The 25,545-nt window shown below is 35.6% G+C and overlaps 1 protein-coding gene across 1 annotated transcript in view; it reads left to right on the top strand.

The window, feature by feature from the left end:
• The window catches only part of LOC125651183 (uncharacterized), a 38,453-nt gene extending 20,830 nt beyond the window's left edge, over positions 1–17,623 (top strand). Inside the window, exons 13-23 of the mRNA XM_048879765.2 lie at positions 8,464–8,546; positions 12,903–13,230; positions 14,145–14,230; positions 14,438–14,630; positions 14,718–14,837; positions 15,651–15,739; positions 15,821–16,022; positions 16,197–16,316; positions 16,405–16,493; positions 16,596–16,791; positions 17,012–17,623. Of these exons, the coding sequence (XP_048735722.2) occupies positions 8,464–8,546; positions 12,903–13,230; positions 14,145–14,230; positions 14,438–14,630; positions 14,718–14,837; positions 15,651–15,739; positions 15,821–16,022; positions 16,197–16,316; positions 16,405–16,493; positions 16,596–16,791; positions 17,012–17,125 (1,620 nt within the window). The 3' untranslated portion in view covers positions 17,126–17,623. The remainder of the gene's footprint in view (positions 1–8,463; positions 8,547–12,902; positions 13,231–14,144; positions 14,231–14,437; positions 14,631–14,717; positions 14,838–15,650; positions 15,740–15,820; positions 16,023–16,196; positions 16,317–16,404; positions 16,494–16,595; positions 16,792–17,011) is intronic.
• The last annotated feature ends 7,922 nt before the right edge of the window (positions 17,624–25,545 follow it).

Genomic DNA, 25,545 nt, shown 5'->3' on the forward strand with positions numbered 1-25,545 from the left:
GAGCATTTTGATTTCTAAATAATTACCACAAAGGGGCCCGATAAAGAAGTTAAGCCGGCGGCACATATTGCATTTGTTCTAGCTGAATTTGCTCGTCAGATATTCAACGCGGTGACAGACATGTACCTACATTGTAAAAGCTGTCAAAATATTCTATGGATTTGATTGAAAGGGGATAACAGTCTAGACGAAGAAATATTTCACATGCAGTATTGCCCTTATTGATACCTTCTTCGTCTGGTACCTGTATGTATGTCTCAATGATGTAATAGTCAATAATACGCTTGGAATGCAATTAGACTCTTCAAAAAGTACTGTTCCTTCACTTCAAAATTGATAATTAGAAAATACTTCAAATTGATCCGTACCCGCAATATATAATGTTAAGTTCTTGTAAACAATTCATTTTTGAAATTAGTAGTATTTGCCTTTAAAAAAATCAAGTATTCCTAGTAAATTAGTAGTACAATGAAATACAGAGTATAAACAATTCCATTAATGTAGCTCATTGTAAGCTTAGTATACACATTACAGAGCTAAACAAACTAGTCATTGTAAGTTTCGTATACACATTACAGAGCTAAACAAACTAGTCATTGTAAGTTTCGTATACACATTACAGAGCTAAACAAACTAGTCATTGTAAGTTTCGTATACACATTACAGAGCTAAACAAGACGTTCTCTGATTCTTAGATTAAGTTTCAACTGGAACATCTATCATTCGTGTTCAGTTTACATTATGAATTCAATACTGTCGACATCAAAATAATGTGTTAATATCTCACACATTGTCACGACCATACATCAACATCGCTAATATGATGGTTTCTATTACACAAAACCAAGTGTTTTAAAATTAGTTAAGCTCCTTAGTGTAGACAATACTCTTAGTACAAGCTGTGAAATTACGAAGTTTAGCGTTGTAAGTCAATATTGTAATTTTAGTATTTTTCTAATAACACGTGCATTTGATAATGTGTTTATTTTATATTTGTAATTTCTTATCCTATCTTCTCCTGTCCACTCACCCGTTGTTACCTTATACAGTTAGATATATTGTGTATATACATGTACATGTACTAGATGTATTCCGATGATGGGTTTAACTCAAGGACAATAAAGAATTGAATTGAATTGTGGACATTGCGATACAGAATAAACTCAATCGATATAATGTTAACATGGACAGAAAACTGTATTGACATCGCTCGCATTATTTACTCGGTGTCGTGTTTACACACCACACATTGATTACTCTAACACCAGTAAACCACAGTAATAACATTACCCACTGTACCCACCTAGACAGGTAATCACTGTACCACACCTAGACAGGTAATCACTGTACCACACCTAGACAGGTAATCACTGTACCACACCTAGACAGGTAATCACTGTACCACACCTAGACAGGTAATCACTGTACCACACCTAAAGTACAATCTTAGTCATTCTACCACACCTAAAGTACAATCTCAATCCTTCCACCACACCTAAATTACAATCTCAATCCTTCTACTACACGTAATGTACAACTTTAAGCTTTGAAATATACAACCTTAATCCATGTATCACACGTAATGTACAATCTTAATCCTTGTACCACACGTAATGTACAACCTTAATCCTTGTACCACACATAATATACAATCTTAATCCTATAAGCAATACAAAATAGAGAGCTGGGTAAACACGGACCCTGGATATACCAGAGGTGGGATCAGGTGCCTGGAATGAGTAAGCATCCCCTGTCGACCGGTCACACCCGCCGTGAGCCATATATCTTTATCAGGTAAACGGAGTTATCCGTAGTCAAAATCAGTGTGCCAAGAACGGCCTAACAATCGGCATGAAACACGTCAGACAGCATTTGACCGAATGATAGGTTGTATTGGCAAACTAGATCGTTTTAACGACAAAGGAATTTGCGAAATGCTGATTGTAATCGAGACTGTTGGAACCCCTGCACATTCAACTTGTTTGTCAGTAGTCTGCTTCGATTTAAAAACTGATCATGCGCAGAACAAGCTCTAGCGTATCGAATCAGTTGAGAGATGTAAACACCATACGGTATCTATAATCGTAATCTTTGTACCACACGTAAGTACAACATTAATCCTTGTACCACACGTAATGTACAACCTTAATCCTTGTACCACACGTAATGTACAATCTTAATCCTTGTACCACACATAATGTACAACCTTAATCCTTGTACCATACGAAACGTACAATCTTAATCCTTGTATCACACGTAATGTACAATCTTAATCCTTGTAATGTATAATATTATTCCTTGTAATGTACAACCTTTATCCTTGTAATGTTCAACCTTAATCCTTGTACCACACGTAAATGTACAATCTTAATCCTTGTACCACACGTAACGTACAATCTCAATTCTTGTATGACACATAATGTACACCTTTAATCCTTGTACCACACACAAATGTACAACCTTAATCCTTGTACCACACGTAAATGTACAATCTTAATCCTTGTATCACACATAATGCACAACCTTAATCCTTGTACCACACGTAATGTACAATCTTAATCCTTGTATCACACATACTGTACAATCTTAATCCTTGTACCACACGTAATGTACAACCTTAATCCTTGTACCACATGTAATATACAATATTAATCCTTGTACCACACATAATGTACAATCTTAATCCTTGTACCACATGTAATATACAATCTTAATCCTTGTACCACACGTAATGTAAAATCTTAATCCTTGTATCACACATAATGAACAATCTTAATCCTTGTACCACACGTAATGTACAACCTTAATCCTTGTACCACATGTAATATGCAATATTAATCCTTGTACCACACATAATATACAATCTTAATCCTTGTAATGTACAATCTTAATCCTTGTACCACATGTAATATACAATCTTAATCCTTGTACCACACCTAATATACAACCTTAATCCTTGTACTACACGTAATGTATAATCTTAATCCTTGTACCACATGTAATGTACAATCTTAATCCTTGTATCACACATAATGTACAACCTTAATCCTTGTACTACACATAATGTATAATCTTAATCCTTGTACCACACATAATGTACAACCTTAATCCTTGTACCACACGTAATGTACAACCTTAATCCTTGTACCACACGTAATGTACAACCTTAATCCTTGTACCCCATGTAATATACAATATTAATCCTTGTACCACACATAATGTACAATCTTAATCCTTGTACCACATGTAATGTACAATCTTAATCCTTGTACCACACGTAATGTAAAATCTTAATCCTTGTATCACACATAATGAACAATCTTAATCCTTGTACCACACGTAATGTACAACCTTAATCCTTGTACCACATGTAATATACAATATTGATCCTTGTACCACACATAATGTACAATCTTAATCCTTGTAATGTACAATCTTAATCCTTGTACCACATGTAATATACAATCTTAATCCTTGTACCACACGTAATGTACAACCTTAATCCTTGTACTACACGTAATGTATAATCTTAATCCTTGTACCACATGTAATGTACAATCTTAATCCTTGTATCACACATAATGTACAACCTTAATCCTTGTACCACACATAATGTATAATCTTAATCCTTGTACCACACATAATGTACAACCTTAATCCTTGTATCACACGTAATGTACAACCTTAATCCTTGTACCACACGTAATGTACAATCTTAATCCTTGTGCCACACATAATGTACAACCTTAATCCTTGTACCACACGTAAATGTTCAACCTTAACCCTTGTATCACACATAATGTACAATCTTAATCCTTGTATCACACCTAATGTACAACCTTAATCCTTGTACCACACGTAATGTACAATCTTAATCCTTGTACCACATGTAATGTTCAACCTTAATCCTTGTATCACACGTAATGTACAACCTTAATCCTTGTACCACACATAATGTACAACCTTAATCCTTGTACCACATGTAATGTTCAACCTTAATCCTTGTACTACACGTAAATGTACAATCTTAATCCTTGTATCACACGTAACGTACAATCGTAATCCTTGTATCACACATAATGTACAACCTTAATCCTTGTACCACACGTAATGTGCAACCTTAATCCTTGTAATGTACAACTTTAATCGTTCTGGTCCACTTAGACGGTTAACACTAACATTGTAGCACATAAAAATGGATAATCCTTACCCATATACAAAATGTACCATACCTATATAGATAATACTTAACCTTGTACCATACCTATATAGTTAAAATAACCCATGTACTATACCTATATAGATAATACTAAACCTTGTACCATACCTATATAGATAATACTAACCTATGTACCATACCTATATAGATAATACTAAACCTTGTACCATACCTATATAGATAATACTAACCTATGTACCATACCTATATAGATAATACTAACCTATGTAACATACCTATATAGATAATACTAACCTATGTAAAATACATATATAGATAATACTAACTCATGTACCATACCTATATAGATAATACTAACCTATGTAAAATACCTATATAGATAATACTAACCTATGTAAAATACCTATATAGATAATACTAACCTATGTAAAATACCTATATAGATAATACTAACCTATGTAAAATACCTATATAGATAATACTAACCCATGTACCATACCTATATAGATAATACTAACCCATGTACCATACCTATATAGATAATACTAAACCTTGTACCATACCTATATAGATAATACTAACCTATGTACCATACCTATATAGATAATACTAACCTATGTAACATACCTATATAGATAATACTAACCTATGTAAAATACCTATATAGATAATACTAACTCATGTACCATAACTATATAGATAATACTAACCCATGTATCATACCTATATAGATAATACTAACCCATGTACCATACCTATATAGATAATACTAACCTATGTAACATACCTATATAGATAATACTAACCTATGTAACATACCTATATAGATAATACTAAACCTTGTACCATACCTATATAGATAATACTAACTCTTGTACCATACCTATATAGATAATACTAAACCTTGTACCATACCTATATAGATAATACTAAACCTTGTACCATACCTATATAGATAATACTAACTCTTGTACCATACCTATATAGATAATACTAACTCTTGTACCATACCTATATAGATAATACTAACCTATGTACCATACCTATATAGATACTAAACCTATGTACCATACCTATATAGATACTAACACTTGTACCATAACTATATAGATAATACTAACCCATGTAAAATACCTATATAGATAATACTAACCCATGTACCATACCTAGTGATAATACTAACCCTTGTACCCAATCTTTGTACGGTTGTACCCAACACCAACCAGTTTAGAGGATAACAATAACCCTTGAATCTCGCCTAGATCATCCGCACAAGTCACAGTTGTGTGTTGTGTGTAATCACAAAACCTTGACTGGTGAGGATGACCTAGATAAACAGACGTAACCCTACCCCAGATAGATGGACAACCCCGCCTAAGCTGACGACTACCCTTGAGGAGACTAAAACTAACTAACCCACCGGATACTTAGTATGTTAACCATGGTACTCTGTCTAGGTTAAGACCCCAGTATAGTGTTATTCATATACAATTGTGACCACTGCAATATCGATAACGAATGTTGAGAAAACATCGTCCATTGGCTTTGCTTCAAATATTTTACACTGATCAATGATCGTATTCTAAAGGGGAAAATATGACACAGCTATTGACCACACCATCCATAAACCAGCTATTGACCACAACTTGCTTAGATTTTTTTAGAGCGAAATTACGACCACACTCCCTTTTCTCTTTTCCTAAATTAAGGATGAATAACACACGAGATATCTGATGTGGATGGAAAGTGTAGGATATGTACAATAATGATTTGAAAACTTTCAAATTTACCTTACTTTGTTAAACAAAATGCAGTTTTAGTAGGAAGTAATCTGAAGAAGAAAAAATAAAACTTCGGCATGCTAGACTCGAACGCATGAACTACAGATCAGCAGACGACAAGTAAACCTACTGAGCTAACCAGCTATAGGCAATCAACACGTAAACCTACTGAGCTACCCAGCTCGGCAGTTAGATTTAACAAGAATATACAACTATCGCTGATATTGATATTTTCATTCGTGTTTCAAAAGAAAGTCGGCTATTATGACGATGTGTTATACATCCTTAACCATGTAATTCAATACAGTAAATGCACACAAATGGCGGGTGTCATGTGATCGGACACGAATTTAAACAGCTGCTTTCAGACCTGGGTAAGCACTCGTCAACACGGGACCTGTAAGTATTTTCATTCATTCTTTAATGGCACGAAATGAATAGTTAACAACATGTTTAATGTTAGGATTTTTAAAACTCGAGTTACGTGTACTCTTACCGTTATGAAATATAAGATGTTAGTGTTTTAGTAAAGAAGTCGATACCACCTGGATATCATTTTTAGTGGCGGATCCTGCGCCGGGTGCACCCCTTTTACAAATAGGATAATTCTTTTTTATATAGAAATATGTCCGACATTACTAAAACATATACATGTACGTCATATTATCGCAGAACTCAGTATTTCCAGGGGGTATGTGCCTTGGGCAAGCATCTGAGCTTCACCCTGGACCCACAAGGGGTCTCAAGACAGCCCCAAGACACCCAGCAGTTCACTGTACCCCTCCCTTTCAGAAAGTTCCGAGTAGCAGAAATGTTTTGAATGAAGAGATTAACCTTTAGAGTGCCAGATCTTTACTACAGCCGGAATCTTTAGAGTCTTTGTCCAGATCTTTACTAGAGCTGGATTTAGCTCCACTAATTTTTTCAAACTGCAGGTAATTCTGCAGCTATTTTGTTACGAACAAAAACTGTGGGTGCAGCATTCAAATCGTATGACACAAGCACTCAGTCCTGGTTCTTTACAAATTTTGAATGCGGTGATTTAAACATACCGGTAAGTTGTTAGTAAACTGAATGTGTATTATTCACAGGATTTTGTGGGGGGAAACTTCAGAGCAAACAACAGACAGTCAAAGGAAATAAACCATGCGTTGGACTGAAAGCGGAAAGAAGAAGGTTCTCTCTCTCTCTCTCTCTCTCTCTCTCTCTCTCTCTCTCTCTCTCTCCAGTTGATGTTCGTTTCCATGTAACATATTGCATGTCACAGATATTGTGTATGACTGTTGTATTATATCATTTAAATAATAGATGTCCTAAGGAGCAAGATTACCCACATATTAATGCTATAAAAATAATACATGTTTTGTAGGGTTGCATGTGAAATTGTCACCCCGCGAAAAAATCATTGTTGACCTCCTGTGAAATTGTCACCCCACGAAATCATTGTTGTCCTCCTCGACTTCGCCTCGGTCAACAGTGGGTTTTTTTTCGCGGGGTGACAACTCTACATGTTACCCTACAAAATATGTAATATTTTTGCTATACTGAATGTTTTAAGAATGGTGAACTGTTCGCGCAAACATTCTCTACAGTTAACAATTTTTACACTGTTACCCATCTTCATGCATTGTCAACCGTTGCTATGTACTGTTACCCGGAGGACCGAGGGCGTGGTTTATGCACGCAGTGGAGTAGCAGTACTTTTTAACCAATGTTTCTAAACCAATCAAATTCGTCTTTAATTTACATTAAAGCATAACAGAATTATTTTCAACTCACATTCAATCGATATCATCATGGTTCTTTGTTTTTGTTGTTGTTGTTTTTGGGGGTTGGGGGGGGGGGGTCAATTTTACTTTTGTGACTTCTTTCACTTTCAATAGGTACTTAAGCACTTAATTAAAGAAAGTCGTTTGTACGATGTTTTAAGAGGATTTATTGAAAAATTTAAAGTGAATGACACAACTCAAAAACCTCAGGTTTCCTTTATTTCATGCGGTTTGTCAACAAAACTTTGCCGACGCGAAGAGTTTTCTGTCTGAATCACTGCGGCTAGATTTTGTTGGTTTGGTTTTATATTGTTTAACGTCCCTCTCAAGACATTTTCACTTACATGGACACGCCACTATATTACCGGTGAAGGATTGCAAAATTTAGGCCTTTGCTTGGCGCTTACGGTCTTTAATCTGGATCCCCACGGGATCCAAATACAAAGGGATCAGACACAATACAAACTGCATAGATAGTTTACATAAGTAAATCGTTAATTGTCTAATGCCCTAAACAAACTATACAAATGTAAATCAACGACAGGGGGGGGGGGTGCACATTTTCTTTATTCAAGTCTGACATTGGACAACAAAATAAGTATGTAAAAAGAAATGTATATTAGAATATGTATATATCTATATCTATGTTTGTGACAAACGGAGCATCATAATAGGTAATGTTATCGGATTCATTTGCTTGTAATAAGATTGAAATCGTAAATTTTCTTTGCAGGATGTCTGGAAGTCTTACAAAATTCCCGGGGGACTTGCCGTAGGAAAACAAGTCACATTAAGGGGTCGTGCGTGCCATGGAGCGTGAGTACAGAAGGATACAATACCACTGGTATCACGTTAAGGACTATATCAAAGTCACTCCGGATATAGTACCACCGGTATCACGTTAGGGATCATATCAAAGTAACTCCGGATATAATACCACTTGTATCACATTAAGGACTATATCACTCCCGATATAATACCACTGGTATCACGTTAAGGACTATATCAAAGTCACTTCGGATGTAATACCACTGGTCATTCTCTCATCAGAGGGCGTGCTACGCGCCTCTGTCAACGCTTGGAATCACGTGTCAATATAATCACATCATCTCGTTTCCTTTCCCTTTAAAAGTTCTGGCAATATATGATACATCAGACTCTTTTCATAGCCCACTAGCACTTTGTTAAGTATATTTTTACCATTTAGATGTTTAATTGTCTCTTATTTTACAAGTTTTATCTTCTTCTTTTTTTTTTAACCTTTCTTACTTTTGATTCCATGTTTACATTAATCTCCACCATGTGAATGTCTGACAGTCATATGCATATTACGAAGTAGTTCCAAATTTAGGATGATAAAACAGCGATTTTAAACAATATATAGTACATGTAATTATCAATTTAATTGCACCAAAAGCATTTCATAATATGACTAAATATCTAATCCAAAACATAAATGTTGGATATTAGAAACTTTTACAAGATGTATGTAGATTGACCGTTGACAGAGGTATAGTACAAGTAGCGCACGGAACTCTGGGAAGAGAATGGCCACTGGTATCACGTTAAGGACCATATCAAAGTCACTTTGGATATTAACATAGCAGCAGGTTCAGTTCTCTGGAAATGAAAAATCGCATGTAGCTACAAATTCATCCATTATAAAAACCTGTTGTTTACGTCTCAACTTTTTTTTTCACATTGTCGCCTCTAGAGTTCAATATATCAAAGTATCCCTGTAACGATTTCCTTAGATGTAGGTTGTGTCAAAGTATGCCTGCAAACATTTAACAAAATTTCATTTAAGCTAAACACGCACAACTTCAAAAATCTCGCCTTTTCATGTGACCGGCTCTAGACGTTTTAAATACAAATACAAAAACTACTCAGTTTGTTTACAGGAAAACAATTTTTGTTATAACGTCGAGAGCCTGTGGTTCATATAGCAATGTAACCCCATTAAATTAATTCATTTGTCCTAAAGATCCATTTTACTCCTCTAGATTAACATAATCTGGTGTACATCAAATCAGAGAACCTTGAATTAGATACAGTATTATGCTAATATTAAAACACATACGAGTGTAAGAATGTTTTGAACCAAACTGAAATTATCTATCTAATACTTGCATTGCAATCCACTGAAAATAAGTGTGTTATTCTAAAGAGCTAACAAACGATTATTTGTAATATTTGTGTGACATAAATCATGATAATTCTTTATATACTACTACATGTTTTAACGAGGAGCAAATTGACAATGGTTTTCTTGAGGTGAAAATTGTTAATGTTACCCTCAACAACATGGACTATTTGTTTTATTATACCGAATGCCATGCATTTATCAAATGTACGTATCAAAGCACAAAATTCAACCGAATTTCTCTTTAGCTAGATTCTGTCGTAAACATAATAAGAACAAGAGGCCCATGGGCCTAGAATCGCTCTTCTGATACATTGTAGAACAGGCAAAAATTCTCACTAACCAAGATTAATCAATTAACAAAGTTTGATGATGTTAAGTCAAATAGTACCTGAAAATTTAAATGTAACTGTCCAAAAGTAGGTCACGGCGACCTAAGTTTGGTCGACACACTGAAGACTCAAGATGCATCAACTGACAAGTCAAATAGAATTCAAATATAGCCGTCAAATTCCAAAAGAAGGCCACAGTGACCTACTTTTTGGTCGACACACTCCAAAGACTCAAGATGCATCAACTGACAAAGTTTGATAATTGAAATCAAATAGTATCTGAAATATTCAGTTATAAACGTCAAATTCCAAAAGTAGGCCACAGTGACCTAATTTTTGGTCGACACACTCTGAAGACTCAAAACCCATCAACTGACAAAGTTTGATGATTGTAAGTCAAATAGTATCTGAAATATTAAGATATAGCCGTCAAATTCCAAAAGTAGGTCACGGTGACCTACTTTTTGGTCGACAAACTATGAAGACTCAACATGCATCAACTGACAAAGTTTGATGATCCTAGCTTTCATAGTGTCCAAAATATGCATCTAAAATTGAAAATGTGAAATTTGAATGTCTGCAAAATTCAAAAAGTAGGTCACTGTGACCTGCTTTTTTAATAAATATGTTTCGAGGCCTCTAGACGCATCAACTTACAAGGTTTGATGATTCTAAACCTCTCGGTATCTGAAATAACAACCTAAAATGTATTCATAAATGATTAGCCATAAATTTCAGAAAGTAGGTCATGGTGACATACTTTTCACATGACGCACTTTAAGGTCACATGATCCATCAACTGACAACTTTTGATGATCATAGACTCAAAAGTGTCCAAGATATGCATCAAAATCCATTTAATAATAATTACCTGCGAAATTCAAAAAGTAGGTCACCATGACCTACTTTTGAGACAACATAATATTAGGTCCTAAGATGCATTACAACTGACAAAATTTGATGATCCTAGTCCTTATACTAAGCAAAATATCAAAGTTTTAACAAAACAAAATTTAAGGTCAACTTTGAAGTGCCATTGAGGCCACACCCTTTGCCCCAGGATGATGCCTTGAACATTTTTTTTTATCTACAACCTATCCTTATCCTTATGCATAAGTTTGGTGATAATTTGCCCAGTGGTTCTTGAGAAGAAGATTTTTTAGCAACCACTACTTTTGTTTGCATTTTCTTAATTATCTCCCCTTGTTAAAGGGTCACAACCCTAGTTTGAGTACAAATGGAAGCCCTTGAGCCAAGGATACCCTGTGACAAATTTGACAAAAATTGGCCAAGGGGTTCTTGAGATATAGCCCTTTTCCCAAAAACTTGACGCACACCGCACGCCAGACACATGCCCATATGATTAGCTCTTTGAGCCTTCGGCTCAGAAGAGCTAAAACTCTAATATGGTGAAATCAATTCTAAATCAGCAAGTTCAAAAGGTTACTTTCTGCGATAAGTACACGGTACATGTAGGTACCAATATACCCGCCAATTTGCCGATTATCGTATGTTTCTTTTATAATTAACCGACTTGATTCAAAATGTCTCTGTAACGCATCTATTTCAAACGCTCAAACGATAGTTTGCTAATTATATCTAAAGCAAGTCGTAGGCGCATCAATTTGATGCATGCGATAATTTTTTAATATCAGCCGTTGTCAAGTAATGTTTCCCGTTGCTAAATGATATTACCTTGGAGGGTGTGGCTTTTACTTCTACAGAGAAACAATATGTTGTTGTTTTCTTTTCAACCGTTTCTCGACCAATCAAATTCGGTTATTTTACATGAAAGTATAATAGTGAAATATGGAAGCGGGATGTAAAAAGACGACCGAGCTAAAACACCTGAATAGTATGAAGAAAAAGTTGTGTCGTAAATTGCGGGTTTTTTTCCATAATGATACTTGAGCCTAGAATTGATTGTAGTGATAGGGATAATTTCCGTCTTTATGAATACATTCACTTACTCCTTCTACTGGTCTCATGATAGAAATCGACACCAGTAATCATAGTAAGTCTCTCTCTTTCACAATTTCTCTCGTTCTTAAAAGCTTTTCTCTTTTTCTTTCATAAAAGTTTTTCTTTCTCTCATTCATAAAATTTTCTCTCTCATCCATAAAAGTTTCTCTCATTCATAAAAGTTTTTTCTATCCGATTTTTTTTCAACTATCACATTTTACATCAAAATTGATATAATGTATAAATTTGTGATATTATCACATATTCATCTATACATACATATACACATCCCCTTACATGTACATACATACAAACCTACACACACATAGACATATATACACACGTTAATGTGAAAGTTGTTTTTTTATCTATCCGAATTTTATTCTCTAATAATTCAAAACCAAGTAGGTTTCATTTTAAGAAAGTCTAAACCAGTAGAGGTACATGTACAATCTCGACAGAGACGTCTGGGGCGCGTTTTACAAAACAACTTACGACAAAACTTTACATACTGGAATTTTCAGGTTTATTGTAAGGTCATTCACTCCAAATGCAAAATATATTTTTTTAAATGTTGAAAATTAAGCCTCAGAAAAGTTTTACTTCATTCACTTAAAGTAATAACTTTGTAATACAATTTAAGACTTGCGACTTTGCCGTAAGTTGTTTTGTAAAACGGGTCCCTGATTATCATATATTACTATACACGCTACATTAATAATGTTTCTGTGACAGGTTCTCTATCAATGTTTCGGAGAGCGAAGATTTCCTTGCCAGAGACGTCCTTTTCCACCTTACGTCACGCCCCGCTGATGGTCTTGTTGCGCGAAACTCGTACAGCGATGGATCTTGGGGCCCAGAGGAAACGGACCAGCCCCACTTCCCTTTCGGTGAAGGGAAATCCTTCACTGTCAGGATAGAAGTCAGGGAAGAGAAATACGTCGTATATGTCGGTGGCCGACACTTTGTGGACTTTAATCACCGGATGGACTTAAATAGAGGTCACTTTCTGATCTTGTCAGCGGAAGCGGAATACTATGACGTTGTCTTCAATGAGAGACGTGTAAGTTATCAATGAATGCTCACATCTATCGGGAAAGAAACATAATTAATGAACAAGCATGCATATTGCAAAGACACACGGACAGGTCATCCAGAACATCACTGGTTCAAGTTATACTTTAATGAGTGCACCATTGAAACACAACAAAATTAATCATTATTTGTCGATAACGAATTTTCATTCTTTTTGTTATTGAGTAAGACAAATAAATCAATCAATCAAAATCGAAGTGTAATTTTTTAAGTAGAAAGGGTAAGTATATCGATAACGAAATAATTTTTTTGGCAAACTACGAAATACTAGTATTCGTATGATGTCTACGAAAATATAAGTCATGCAGCCTCTTGTAACATGAACAATCAATGAGTCGTGTGAGATAGAGTGCTGTTCCTTATTGAATAAGGTATGAAATTATTCGATTTGCAGAATATTCTGTCAAAGGGAGGTAACTCAAATGGTTTTAATGAGGAAAATAACATTTTCATATTAAAAAACATGTCAATAACCTGGAAACATTGCCTATAAAAATGATATTTAATTCGTGTACTACTCTTTCATCTGGAAATTTTATTTCATTTGGGAAAATATGAATCACTTCTTTATTCATGAGCATTCAAATGGTTTTAACATACTGTAAAAGGAAAATATTCTAATTCAGAAAAAAAGTTGCCTGCTAATATATCTTGCTTTTTTTTGGCATAAACAAGCTCAGATGCAAATACATTATATACAACAACATTTCATGGAAAATTACATAATATAATTGAAGAAAGTCTCGTATGTCATTTAACAGAAGTTGCACTGAAGTTCAACAACCACATATTAGGCATCACGCATGATGTCCGTCTGACAGCCAATTCAGAGTCATACATTAGCAAACTGTAATAATCCTAACCACTTTTTCTATTATATAGGCCACTCCCTACACCTCATCAGTCCCTGATGGAATGAAGGTCGGAAAATCATTTCGAGTTCGCGGCATGTGCACGGATGACATCGGGTATGAGAAATTCTTAAAAGCACTGAGCTTCAGAACAAGTACAACAATAAAAAAGTCAATTCAGCGAGTAAATATTGCGCTTCACAAGCAGGCAAATAAGATGATAAATTAAAGGAATGAAACACTGGTATTATGAATTTTGAAAATATGCCAATACTGTGCATGTGTTACTTAATATGTTGTGTAGAGGAAAAGCTATTTTTGTAGATTTTCAATCAACTTTAAAGACGAGGGTGGAAATTATTTTTTCCATTTTAACCCACGGCCTCGCGATCAAGTTGTAGTGAGGAACGCCCATTTCGGTTCCTGGGGAGGAGAAGAACGGGAGGGCTCAGGGTTTCCCTTTAATCCCTGGCAGTTATTTGACGCCACCTTCGTGTGCATGGAAGACAGGTTCTCTGTATGTATAACCCGGAAATGAAGGATAGGGTCACATTTGCATATTCATGTTTGATTCGTATGTTACTTAAAACTTTGATTTGTAAAGGTCTTTGTGAACGACGAGCACTTCACAGACTTCGCACATCGAGGCGACCTGGCCGGTATTAGTGTCCTGAGTCTGGAGGGCGGTATCGCCTATCAGGATGTAGAGTGCTCAGAGACGAAGGTAAAATTCTTCACTCAGAAGTATATTGTATTAATTGATTTTGACATTTTTACGTTTAATGATACCGAGAACAGAAACGGCAAGGTTAAAGTCACCATCTTAACTTCCAACTTCCATCAAACAATGCTTCCTATGGCAAATTCTCATTCTTCCCACGTACCATCAGGGGATGGAACGCAATACTACCAAGAATTGTATCTCTCAAAATACCTGAAATCTTCAGGGACCAGGTGTCCAAACAAAAAATTTGAAACCTACAAATTTTAAGTTTTTATTTTCAAATTTTTAGTTGCGCTCTCTCATTGACAGAATGCTCAACAAGGTGATTGTGGCCATTAACAGGGTGAACCAGAGCATTTAACTTGTTTCTCTGTTTTGTTTGACTCAAATATAAGAACTTAGAAAATCTTCGAATATCGCATATCTTCAAAACTTTTGCCTACCTTTTCTTTCACTTTTTGTTCTGAAGATAGAGAGTATACAAGAACGTCGGTAAAGAGGTCCTAAACACTTTGTACTGTAGATTCTCAAATATACACAGGGAGTTTATTGTCGCGTAATTTCGCGAGACGCATCACTCACGAAATAAAATTACTCGCTTTTGATATTCTGTTGCTAAAATACATACAAGATATCGTGATTAATAGACCACAAGCGAATTCATTTTCACTCAATTTGACGTAAACAAATCATTTCGCTATATCAAGTATAGTAAAGTACTCGCGTGAAATAAGGAATCTACAGTATTATGATTCATTAATATATATGTGCAGTGGGAGACAATCTCTGCTGACTTTTGTTTTTTCGGTTTAGGGCTGTGAAATGGTAAAGGATGTGGATTCAGGCTTGGAGTGTGGCGACGTCTTTGAGTTTCATGGAAAAATGAAACCATCCGCCGAGAGGTTCGTCCAAAACTTCTTCATGGATTTCGATACATATATGTAGGGAGAACGTCACGTTAATTTGAATAATTAAATTTGCAGGTTTGCAATTGACTTCATGAATGGAACCGCTCCAGATGATGACATAGCTTATCATTTCAATGCCAGGCGAAACGAGGGCCAGGTAGTGATGAACAGTCGTTTGGGCGGATGGCAGGGGGAGGAGAGAAAAGACCTCCATCCTGTGTTTCAAACAGAAAATCCATTCGAAGTCAGAATAGTGACCAAACGAAAGAAATTCAAGGTAACTCAATAACCATGTTTTAAGGATATGTATTACGATAGAAGTCACTTAAGTCATTATTAAATTTTCTTTAATTTACTTTTTTCATTTTCTATCTGTCATTGAACATGCATCTGTCTTTCCAAAATTGCAGAACATTTCCCACTCATTTCACTCTTTTTTTATGTCGCACAGGTATTTATCAACGGGGTGAAATTTTGCGCATTTAAAATGCGCTCAAACGTAGAAGACATCCGGGCTATTCAAGTCAACGGTGATGTCTTCATCCACGAAACTCTCTTGATGAAGAGACTGGTATGTCTGTCTGTCTTTGTTTCTCTCACACGTATGTTTTCTTGACTGAAAGTTTTTTTCTTTCAAAAAGAACTTGTTCCCTTTCTAGGAGCACCCTATCAGAGAACAGCTACCTTTTGAATTACAAGTTGGAAGCTGGGTCATTCTACGCGGCTTTCCCAAAAAACGTTGGACAAGGTTATGTATAATTAGCAAAGTATGCGGCCATTTAACAGCTTACCACCTTCAACCAATCATCCCATTATTTACTTGTGGTTTTTTTTTTACTGTTTGCTACAGGTTTCATATCAACTTTATGTGTGAGAATGAAGACGTTGCTTTCCATTTTAATCCGCGCAAAGAACAGGCACAAGTGGTGAGGAACTCTAAGTTTGACGGATCCTGGGGCGAAGAGGAGAGAGAGGCTCCCGACTTCCCTTTTGAGGCGAGAGACACATTTGATGTTGTGTTTTACGTCGGGGAGGATAAATTCATTGTAAGTTTAAAACGTTTCTATGTAGACGAATTTCCTATTGCAGAATGATTTTGTTTGCAGGGATAGTAATTTCGATCAATGTATTACGATAAGGATACATGTGCAATAAATATTTTGATTAAATTTCTAAGATTAACAAGATTTTGTATAAATGTACATGTATTCTTATAGAAAAAGTAATTTGTTTTGTATATTGCACGAATCGTATTTTTTCCTACAGACCTTCCTGAACGGCAAATTTTTCATAGAGTACAACCACCGTATCCCGATTTCGACTATCACTCATCTGTGTGTCGGTGGAGACTGTCTCTTCTACGAACCAGAGTTCCAGTGATACTATGTGCATTAACCGCACACGCCACTGCATCTGCTGAATAGGCTTAGGCATTACGTATCATCCTCAACTCTCTCTCGCTTTTAGTTTGTTCAATCCAATGGATGTGAAATGGGAATTGATCTTCATTCATTACAAAACAGGATGTGTGTGCCTTGGAAATCTAGATGACATTCCTGTGGAAAACATTCTGTAATGAATTGACCATTACAAAGTACAAGTTATACATGTATCTACCAAATTATCCAACATGTCCCTAGATCTCTGTGTTTTATTATGTAATCGTTATTTACCAATTTAGTCTGTGATTAAAATAATAGGATTTATGTTCCGGAATACCCAGTTACACGTTCATCACTCTCACACGTACGAGCACGCACGCTTGTACGCATTCTCTCTATATAAACGCTTGTACGCATTCTCTCTATATAAATTGATATATTTTTCTGCTGGCGATATTGTAAGCATTGAATTAGAATAAACAATACTAACAAAGAAGATACTGGTTTTTTAAAATTATCTTTAATTGATGAATAGAATACTTTTGCATGATGGTATAATTACGCATGTATTTTTTACGTCCCTTGAGTCAGTCAGGTGACCTATTGCTATGTTTTCTTCTGGTCACGTGCGTCGGTCGTGAACGTTTGAACATCTCCAACCTCTTCTCATGAACGACTAAACCAATTCTTACCAATTTTGGTATAGAGCATCTATGGATAAATGGGAACAATAATCATGAATTTCATGATGTTGCCTCCCTTGGGCATGAGAGGTGGCGTCAAATACTGTTAATTATGAACGCTTTGTGAACAGTGAACGCGAGTGGTTGGTGAACTGTGAACAGTGAACGCGAGTGGTTGGTGAACTGTGAACGCCAGATAGTGGTATGCACTTTGTCAATATGTGACACAATTACTGGTTTCGAATGCAGTTTGAATGTTTTGAAATGCATACCGTTCAAAACAATTTGAACAGACTATGATAATTTGTCCCTTTATATCTTTGGTTTTCTTTCTTGTTTGTTTTTCCGCTTTGCCGTCTGACGGGTTTATCCATTCCGACCTGGAACAAAACATAAGACAACGTCATTTCTTTGACCAAATATGGACGCTCCTGATAGGACGTTTTGTAAGAGTTACCGCTCTTCCCACCAGTGGCTTAAAGGGGAAGGCAACCCAAAAGATTTTTACATGATAAATGAAAGGATTAATCATATGATAAAGATTTGTCATACAATTCTGTTGATATATGGTCTAGATATGCTTCAGTACTAATTTGAAAACGTCAAAAATTGAAATTCCCGCGATCTATAGAGGCTGCCATGATGTGTAACTTTTTTGTATTCAAGACCACAAAAATCAATAATTTTGACGTCACATCGTCTGTTCCGGTTTTGATGAGATTCTAAGATCATCCACAGGTGCTTGGGTTCAGGACCCCACCCCCCTCCGAATAAGCTACATGAGTTGATTTAATTATTTTTTTCTTGAAAATTGATATTGCATGTCAACAACGTCTTGCATACCCATAAAGTCCAAAATAAGTCCTTTAAAAAATACCTTCATTGGTTGTTATAACAGAACTTATAATAACCAGTGGCCTAGGGTATTTTTTTTAAAAAGGGCTTCTTTTGAATTATTTTGGACTTTAAGGGCATACAAGACGTTGTTGACATGCATTAGAAATATTTTTAACAAATAATTAATTAAATCAACTCATGTAGCTTATTCGGAAGGGGTGGGGGCTGAACCCAAGCATCTGCGAGATCATCAAAGATGTGCGTGTGGTAGATCTTACGAATATATAGGTTGATGCCTTCCTGGCAAGCAGTTAATTACACTAATGTGAGGGGGAGATGTGAAAAAAGGCTATTTTTCGAAATTCCCGGCTCAACCAAGTCATTTGAAAAGAAAAGACTACGTAAACTGTGGATCCATCATTTGCGTAATGACAAGTAGAGGTTCGAGACATTTGTATGAAGAACGTGTACCGTCTGCCTGGTCTGCGACTCGACTGAACGTCTTCTTTTCTCAATTTCTTCTTGCGACAAACCGGAATAGACGGTGTGACGTCATAAATAAACTCCAATGGTCACTCTCTTAGCGGCGGGTAATTCAAAATACATGATAGATTAATATTGATTTAATTGTTAAGCAAGGATTTTTGTAGTTAAAGACTGTCAATTATGATATCAGTAAGTGATACAAATACTTTATTCATAAAAGCAACTATGTGGTTAGGGTTGCCTTTCCGTTTAATGATGAAGGAGATACTAACAATGCATCTAAACAACTTAATATACCTTGTAAAATAGTGGGTGACTGACACTGAAATAGTCTCTATTTCCATAACATCCATCGAAGATTGAAAACAGAGAAAGTCAACATATGTTAAAACCATCCAAGCGATCATTCAGCACGGTTTGCAAAAATATTTACAAATACTCACACATATCAAAGATCGCATTAGAGTTCCACCAAAACCTCAAGATGCAGAAAAGCAACCTCAGAGTTCCGCAACAACCTTAACAGCAGCCTCAGAGTTCCGCAACAGCCTCAGAGTTCCGCAACAGCAACCTCAGAGTTCCGTGACAGCCTCAACAGCAACCTCAAAGTTCCGCAACAGCCACCTCAAAGTTCCCCAACAGCCTCAAGATACAGACCAGCAACCTCAGAGTTCCACAACAGTATTGATAAGTACAAATATAAAATATCTTAAAAATGACTCGTAAAATTTTCTATGATGTTGAAAAGGTCATTCCTCTCTATATAACTCTATAGAAACCGCCGTACTGTTTTGGTCTTAATTAAAAAACTATGGAAATAGATTACATTCCATACGGAAATTTGTTTTCAAAACACAAATTTCATTTTCATCACTTTTTAAAAAAAAGTTTTGTTTGTAGCAAGTGTCGTAAAGTTTCCCCAATGCATTATCGTAGGAGAGAGGTTACAGGAGAATGCATCTCATTCTTGTGAATGTTTTATATAATACAATAACAATGCTCAAATATTATCAGAAGAAATGATGTGTATTAGGTCTGGATACAAGCGCAAAAATAGTTCTCCGAGTACTTTCCACCGAGTAAAAGAACCCTGAATGGACATGCAGATGAAAATATTCCATATCAGAAAACAAAAGAGAGATGCTAATATCAGTCCAATAAATGATCCCCCGGATGATGTCGACAGTCTGACTACAATACATCCGGGTGATTACCTGAATGAGGACTATCAAACAATACCTGTGATAATTGAGGATGCGGGTACATTCATTGTCAGCTCATCATAAAAGCTAAAATGCACTTGTTAAATGACATAACAAATGAAGTACGACAAGCAAGCAGCCACTTAGTGGAAGTGTATCACGAAATATTCTCGACATGTGCCACAGCTATCGGAACAGCTGATCAAGGTCACTGGCTAGAACTCTTGGATTGAAGGTCACTTGTACTGAACTACATGTACAATGAGGGCTAAAGTCCACATTCATAGTAGGACTTTCTGGCAGGGGAAATTATCCGTCCACCACATTCACAATTTTCTTTGATATCGTGCTAATTCTAAAAGAGATCGATGACCGGCAATCGAATACTAAGACAATGCTTTGTCTAGGATGGACACATGACTCGCTATCGTGATACAAAATAGCGGAGGAATGAAATTTAGTCTAACAATCTCACCCGCAAACTATCAACGTCTTCAGCCACAATGTTCAAGTGACTTGCATCTCCAAATGTGTATTAAGATGAATTTTATGTAACTATCAAATTAATGCGGCATATGCTAAAACAAATCCCATAGTAAATGTCACCATTCAACAGATATATACATTATTCTTTAAATAATATTGTTATACTGGTAACGGATTATTTATGTTACACGTGTCTGTGGACGGACAAGGATTGGTTACATGTGTCTGTGGACGGACAAGGATTGGTTACACGTGTCTGAGGACGGACAAGAATTGATTACATGTGTCTGAGGACGGACAAGAATTGGTTACATGTGTCTGAGGACGGACAAGAATTGGTTACATGTGTCTGTGGACGGACAAGAATTGGTTACATGTGTCTGTGGACGGACAAGGATTTGTTACATGTGTCTGTGGACTGTTTTGCATGGGTTTTTTCTTATCTTAGACAAGCTCTTAATAAGATATCTTTTAATGTATTAAGTATTGTGGAATATGTTTAGAGTTTCTCTATATTATATCTTTATTCGGAACCTTCTTTCTCACAAATATCGCATAGAATACTAGACCACTAATTGAAAGAATGGCTGTTGGAAAGAAACGTAAAAGCAATGACAACGGATCCGAAATGGATCAGGAATAACGGGATTCGTTTAACCATCTCCAGGAGAATCGTGCAGCACCGCCTGCTAATTTATCCGAATCTCATCAAGGTGTGTAAGTTGACAACAGGTGCTTCCCAGACAAATCTATATCAAGAACAGAGAGGAATAGATAGTGTTCAAGCTTACAACAAAAAGACACTAGTAAGTCTGAAAGGAACTACGTCATTGATACAAGCTCAGGGTTCTAGCGCTGTTCAAAAGGAAATCGCTGACAAGATTTTCAGATTATTTGAAAGGAAAGAAATACACTGTTTATGTAAACTAAAAGTAACATTTTCATAATAGCAAAAACTAGATTGAACATTGCAGATGGACTTCAGGTTAGCAACATATAAGTGTTAAAATATCGTACGTACACAATACTAATATTTAGTTGAACGCCTCCCCAGAATTAATGACACACAAACAATTTCTAGTGATTTCATTGTCGTTTAGCAGAAACTCTTGTACTATATATGTGAAAATACTATACATGGTAAACAAAAGTTTGAAAAAATCGCAAATCAGCAAAGCGAAAAGACAACAGAATGCGGAGAGAAAAGGCGTCGACATTACAACGTAGGTCGCTAAATTGCGGGTTGAATTCGTCGTCTTTTCGCTCTGTCTTCATTTCAATGCGAAAACACGGAAATTGTCGTTCGATCGTCTTTTCGATCTAAAACGAAAAAAACAAAACAACTTGACACAAACAAGCTGAGCCACGATACTGACCACATCATTCACATCGATCTCAGTAAATCGTATGTTCGTCATACATTCATCATACACTAGTAAAGATCTGATCACGTGTCTCAATAGCATTTGAATCGTCCAGTATTTCCCTTTTAATAGCATTGTGACGTCAAGAGACTTAAACCAAGTATTTAACCAAAGTCTAGAATCCTGTTGCAAATAGAAACATTTGAAAGTAAATGTCGATTCGTTATACCAAACAATTTATTGCATGATTTTTGGATTATACGAAGCTTTATTCGCCTTTGAAAAATAATGTCATTGCTCTAGCGGATAGGGTTTTTCTTGGGTGAATAAAGCTTCATATACTTCTCACTATTAACCAACAGATGTGGCCTAGTGGTTAGAACATTTTGACTAAAAGGCCGAGTATTTGGACTGAGAGGCCTGGGCATTTGGACTGAGAGGCCCGGGTTCCAGCATCGCCTCAAAATGTTTGATACTTCATCTGATAGTGACGGCTCTACATGAGTATTTTGTCCTTGAATCGGACGTAAAACATACCAAAAAAAAAAAAAATACTCTCACTAGGATGCAAAAAATGTATATTGTTGAACTTTGAGGAATAACTTTTATCCCATTTCTCCATACATAATTTTGTCTAAAACGAAAATAACTTTTAATGTATCCATTAATCCGTAATCTAAGGTCAAAATACATGTATACGAAGTCTAATGTATGGTCAGCGCGAGGCATATTGATTTTCGAACATACATGTTTGTTTGTTAACGCATGTTCAGCATACTCTGTCCGTTTTTATGAAAAACCTAGATTGCTTCAAGGATGATACCACAAAGAGATTCTCTTCTCAACGAAAATAACATTATTTAATGCAGGATTTATGTTCACTGAAGACGATGACACCGTGCCAGTATAGACAGATTCCTCAAACGTTTCTGGTCAAAATTGGACATTCCAATTCATATTGGATGTATTCTTGTACGTGTATACATTTTAATTTCTACTAGTACTAATTGTTTCCTGGATCCTACTGTGAAATACACACCACATAGATGAGAAATGTCCAGTAACTGACAGACAGAAGGTACAAATCATGACCGGTCGACAGGGAATTCTTACTACTCCTAGACACCTGATCCCACCTCTGGTGTGTCCAGGGGTCCGTGTTTGCCCAACTCTCTATTTTGTATTTCTAATAGGAGTTATGAGATTGATCACTGTTCTTTATCTTCACCTTTCACCGTAATATTATGGGTGAATTCTGAATAAAAAGTCTGTCGTGTAGTACAATATATTACATGAAAGTGTTCCCACTAATTAAAACATTAATTTTTGTACCAACTTTTTTCATTACGCACATGAATAATACATGTATATATTACCTGATTATGTTAGTTCAGCTATTCTCGAAGGGGCGTAAACAAACAAACAAACAAACAAACAAACATCTATCTTTGTGGATCGTTTGAATGTACTAATAATTTATGAGTCTGTATAGATATGACTTTGAACATGAAAACAGCCTTATCTAACGCTTTACGAAAATCCGTCTCGAGGAGTTGTGATATCCATATAAAGTCTACTCTGGCCAATGGTGGTTGCTTCTTAGTGATCTGTAGAGGAAAGGGTCGGCTTTAGGTGGGCTGGGTGATGAAAATAATATTCTGAGTGGTTTAGATGTGATACTAACATTAAGGCTATCTGAATTGTCCGTCGTATTATAAGAATACATGTATATATAACGCCAGTGAATTTCCTTAAGGATATGGAATGGAACGCCACAGCTGTCTTAAGGCTACAAAATATGTATCATATTGTCAATAACATATAATGTCAAATCAATGTATCACATAGTCGGATACACATAATATTCAATCTAAAATCTATAATATTTCGTCTAAACTATATTTCATTAAGTCATATTCATTAAGCAGTGGGTTCAGACGTTTTAAAATGATGTCAAAACAACATGGCATACGGTTTAAACAATGACACCAAAACATATTATATTACGTGCGTTTATTTCATTGTATAGATTGTTCATAAGGACGGAAATCTTTTGTAAAGAAGATACAAATATTTTAAGATATGTAAATAGTTCCTAAAGCTTAATTGCATCACGTGACTTTAGCAGTTTCCGCCTGTTCGTATTCCGGTGGTACTTACATGTATAAGAATGTTTTAAAACTTTGAATTTTCAATCTTATTGAGACTTCCATATACAGATATCTTTTTAGTGTACCGTATACATGTATAGTATTAACTGCATTTTTATGTTGGACCTGCGATTTGTCCATGAAAATTCCTTCCTATCTAAATGCATTGTCTCTTGAGTAAAGAATTCGAATATGTTTTCCATAAAGTAGAGAAATATCAAAAGTTTAAATGCTCATCTACATGAGAATAAAAAATAACAAGGTCGATAATTTTCCTAAAGTTCTGGGTATTACAAAAACATTCGTTGCAATTAAACCCAGGTCCAACTTCATGTTTTGTATTTAGATAAAAAAGATAAAGTCGTGTTAAATGTCAATTAGGTTAGTTTTTTTAAAATGTAATTATACTATAAAGGTTTACTGACAGCGCGAAGAAGAGATGATTAAAACGATGCAGGGCCGAGTACATGTATTGTACCAAACTACACAGCATATTGCAGTATTACTAAGACTTATAGCGGCATTAGCTGTGAAAGCGATGGCAACCTTTTTTTCTCAAAATCTCTCAGTGACATAGGAATATACATCAATTATTGATAAAAGACATTTATTTTGTACAAAAACAAGAGAAACCTAATAAAACTACAACAGATAACCGTATTTAGTGTAAAGAAATATATTAAGGAAGAATTACTGTCTTACAAAACAATAATTATTTAATCACTAAATTCACATATTCATGTGCTTGTTTTGAGGTGAAAACGTGTTGAAATAATCAAATACTGGTGTTATTACTGAAATATATGATATAGACCAATTTTCATTGAATTCAATTTTTGGTGACAAAATAGTCATTCTGCGGGATATTGACTGGGCTTTGGATTAATTGAATAGTTACTGGGAAGAACGGGGTATGCTATACTCCACTGAAATTTAATTCAGCCAATCGATCACTTGTTTTTGTTCTCGTGTCCTTTCAACTTGATACGTAAAAGTGGAAACCATTTGTGAGGAACATTTTTAAAGCACCTGCCATGTTTTGTCCACTAATAAGTGACAATATCATTTACATGCATCAATATATAATCCATACCACTTTGTTCTTGGCGAATTGTCCCTCAAAGTCTCTTTGTTTAAAACTTCAAAGACATTTCGCGATATCAGCGGACCATCTTAGTTTGAAAAACAACACATATTGCCATCTTGGCAT

Source organism: Ostrea edulis, chromosome 5 (genome assembly GCF_947568905.1).
Source record: "Ostrea edulis chromosome 5, xbOstEdul1.1, whole genome shotgun sequence".
NCBI lineage: Eukaryota > Metazoa > Mollusca > Bivalvia > Ostreida > Ostreidae > Ostrea > Ostrea edulis.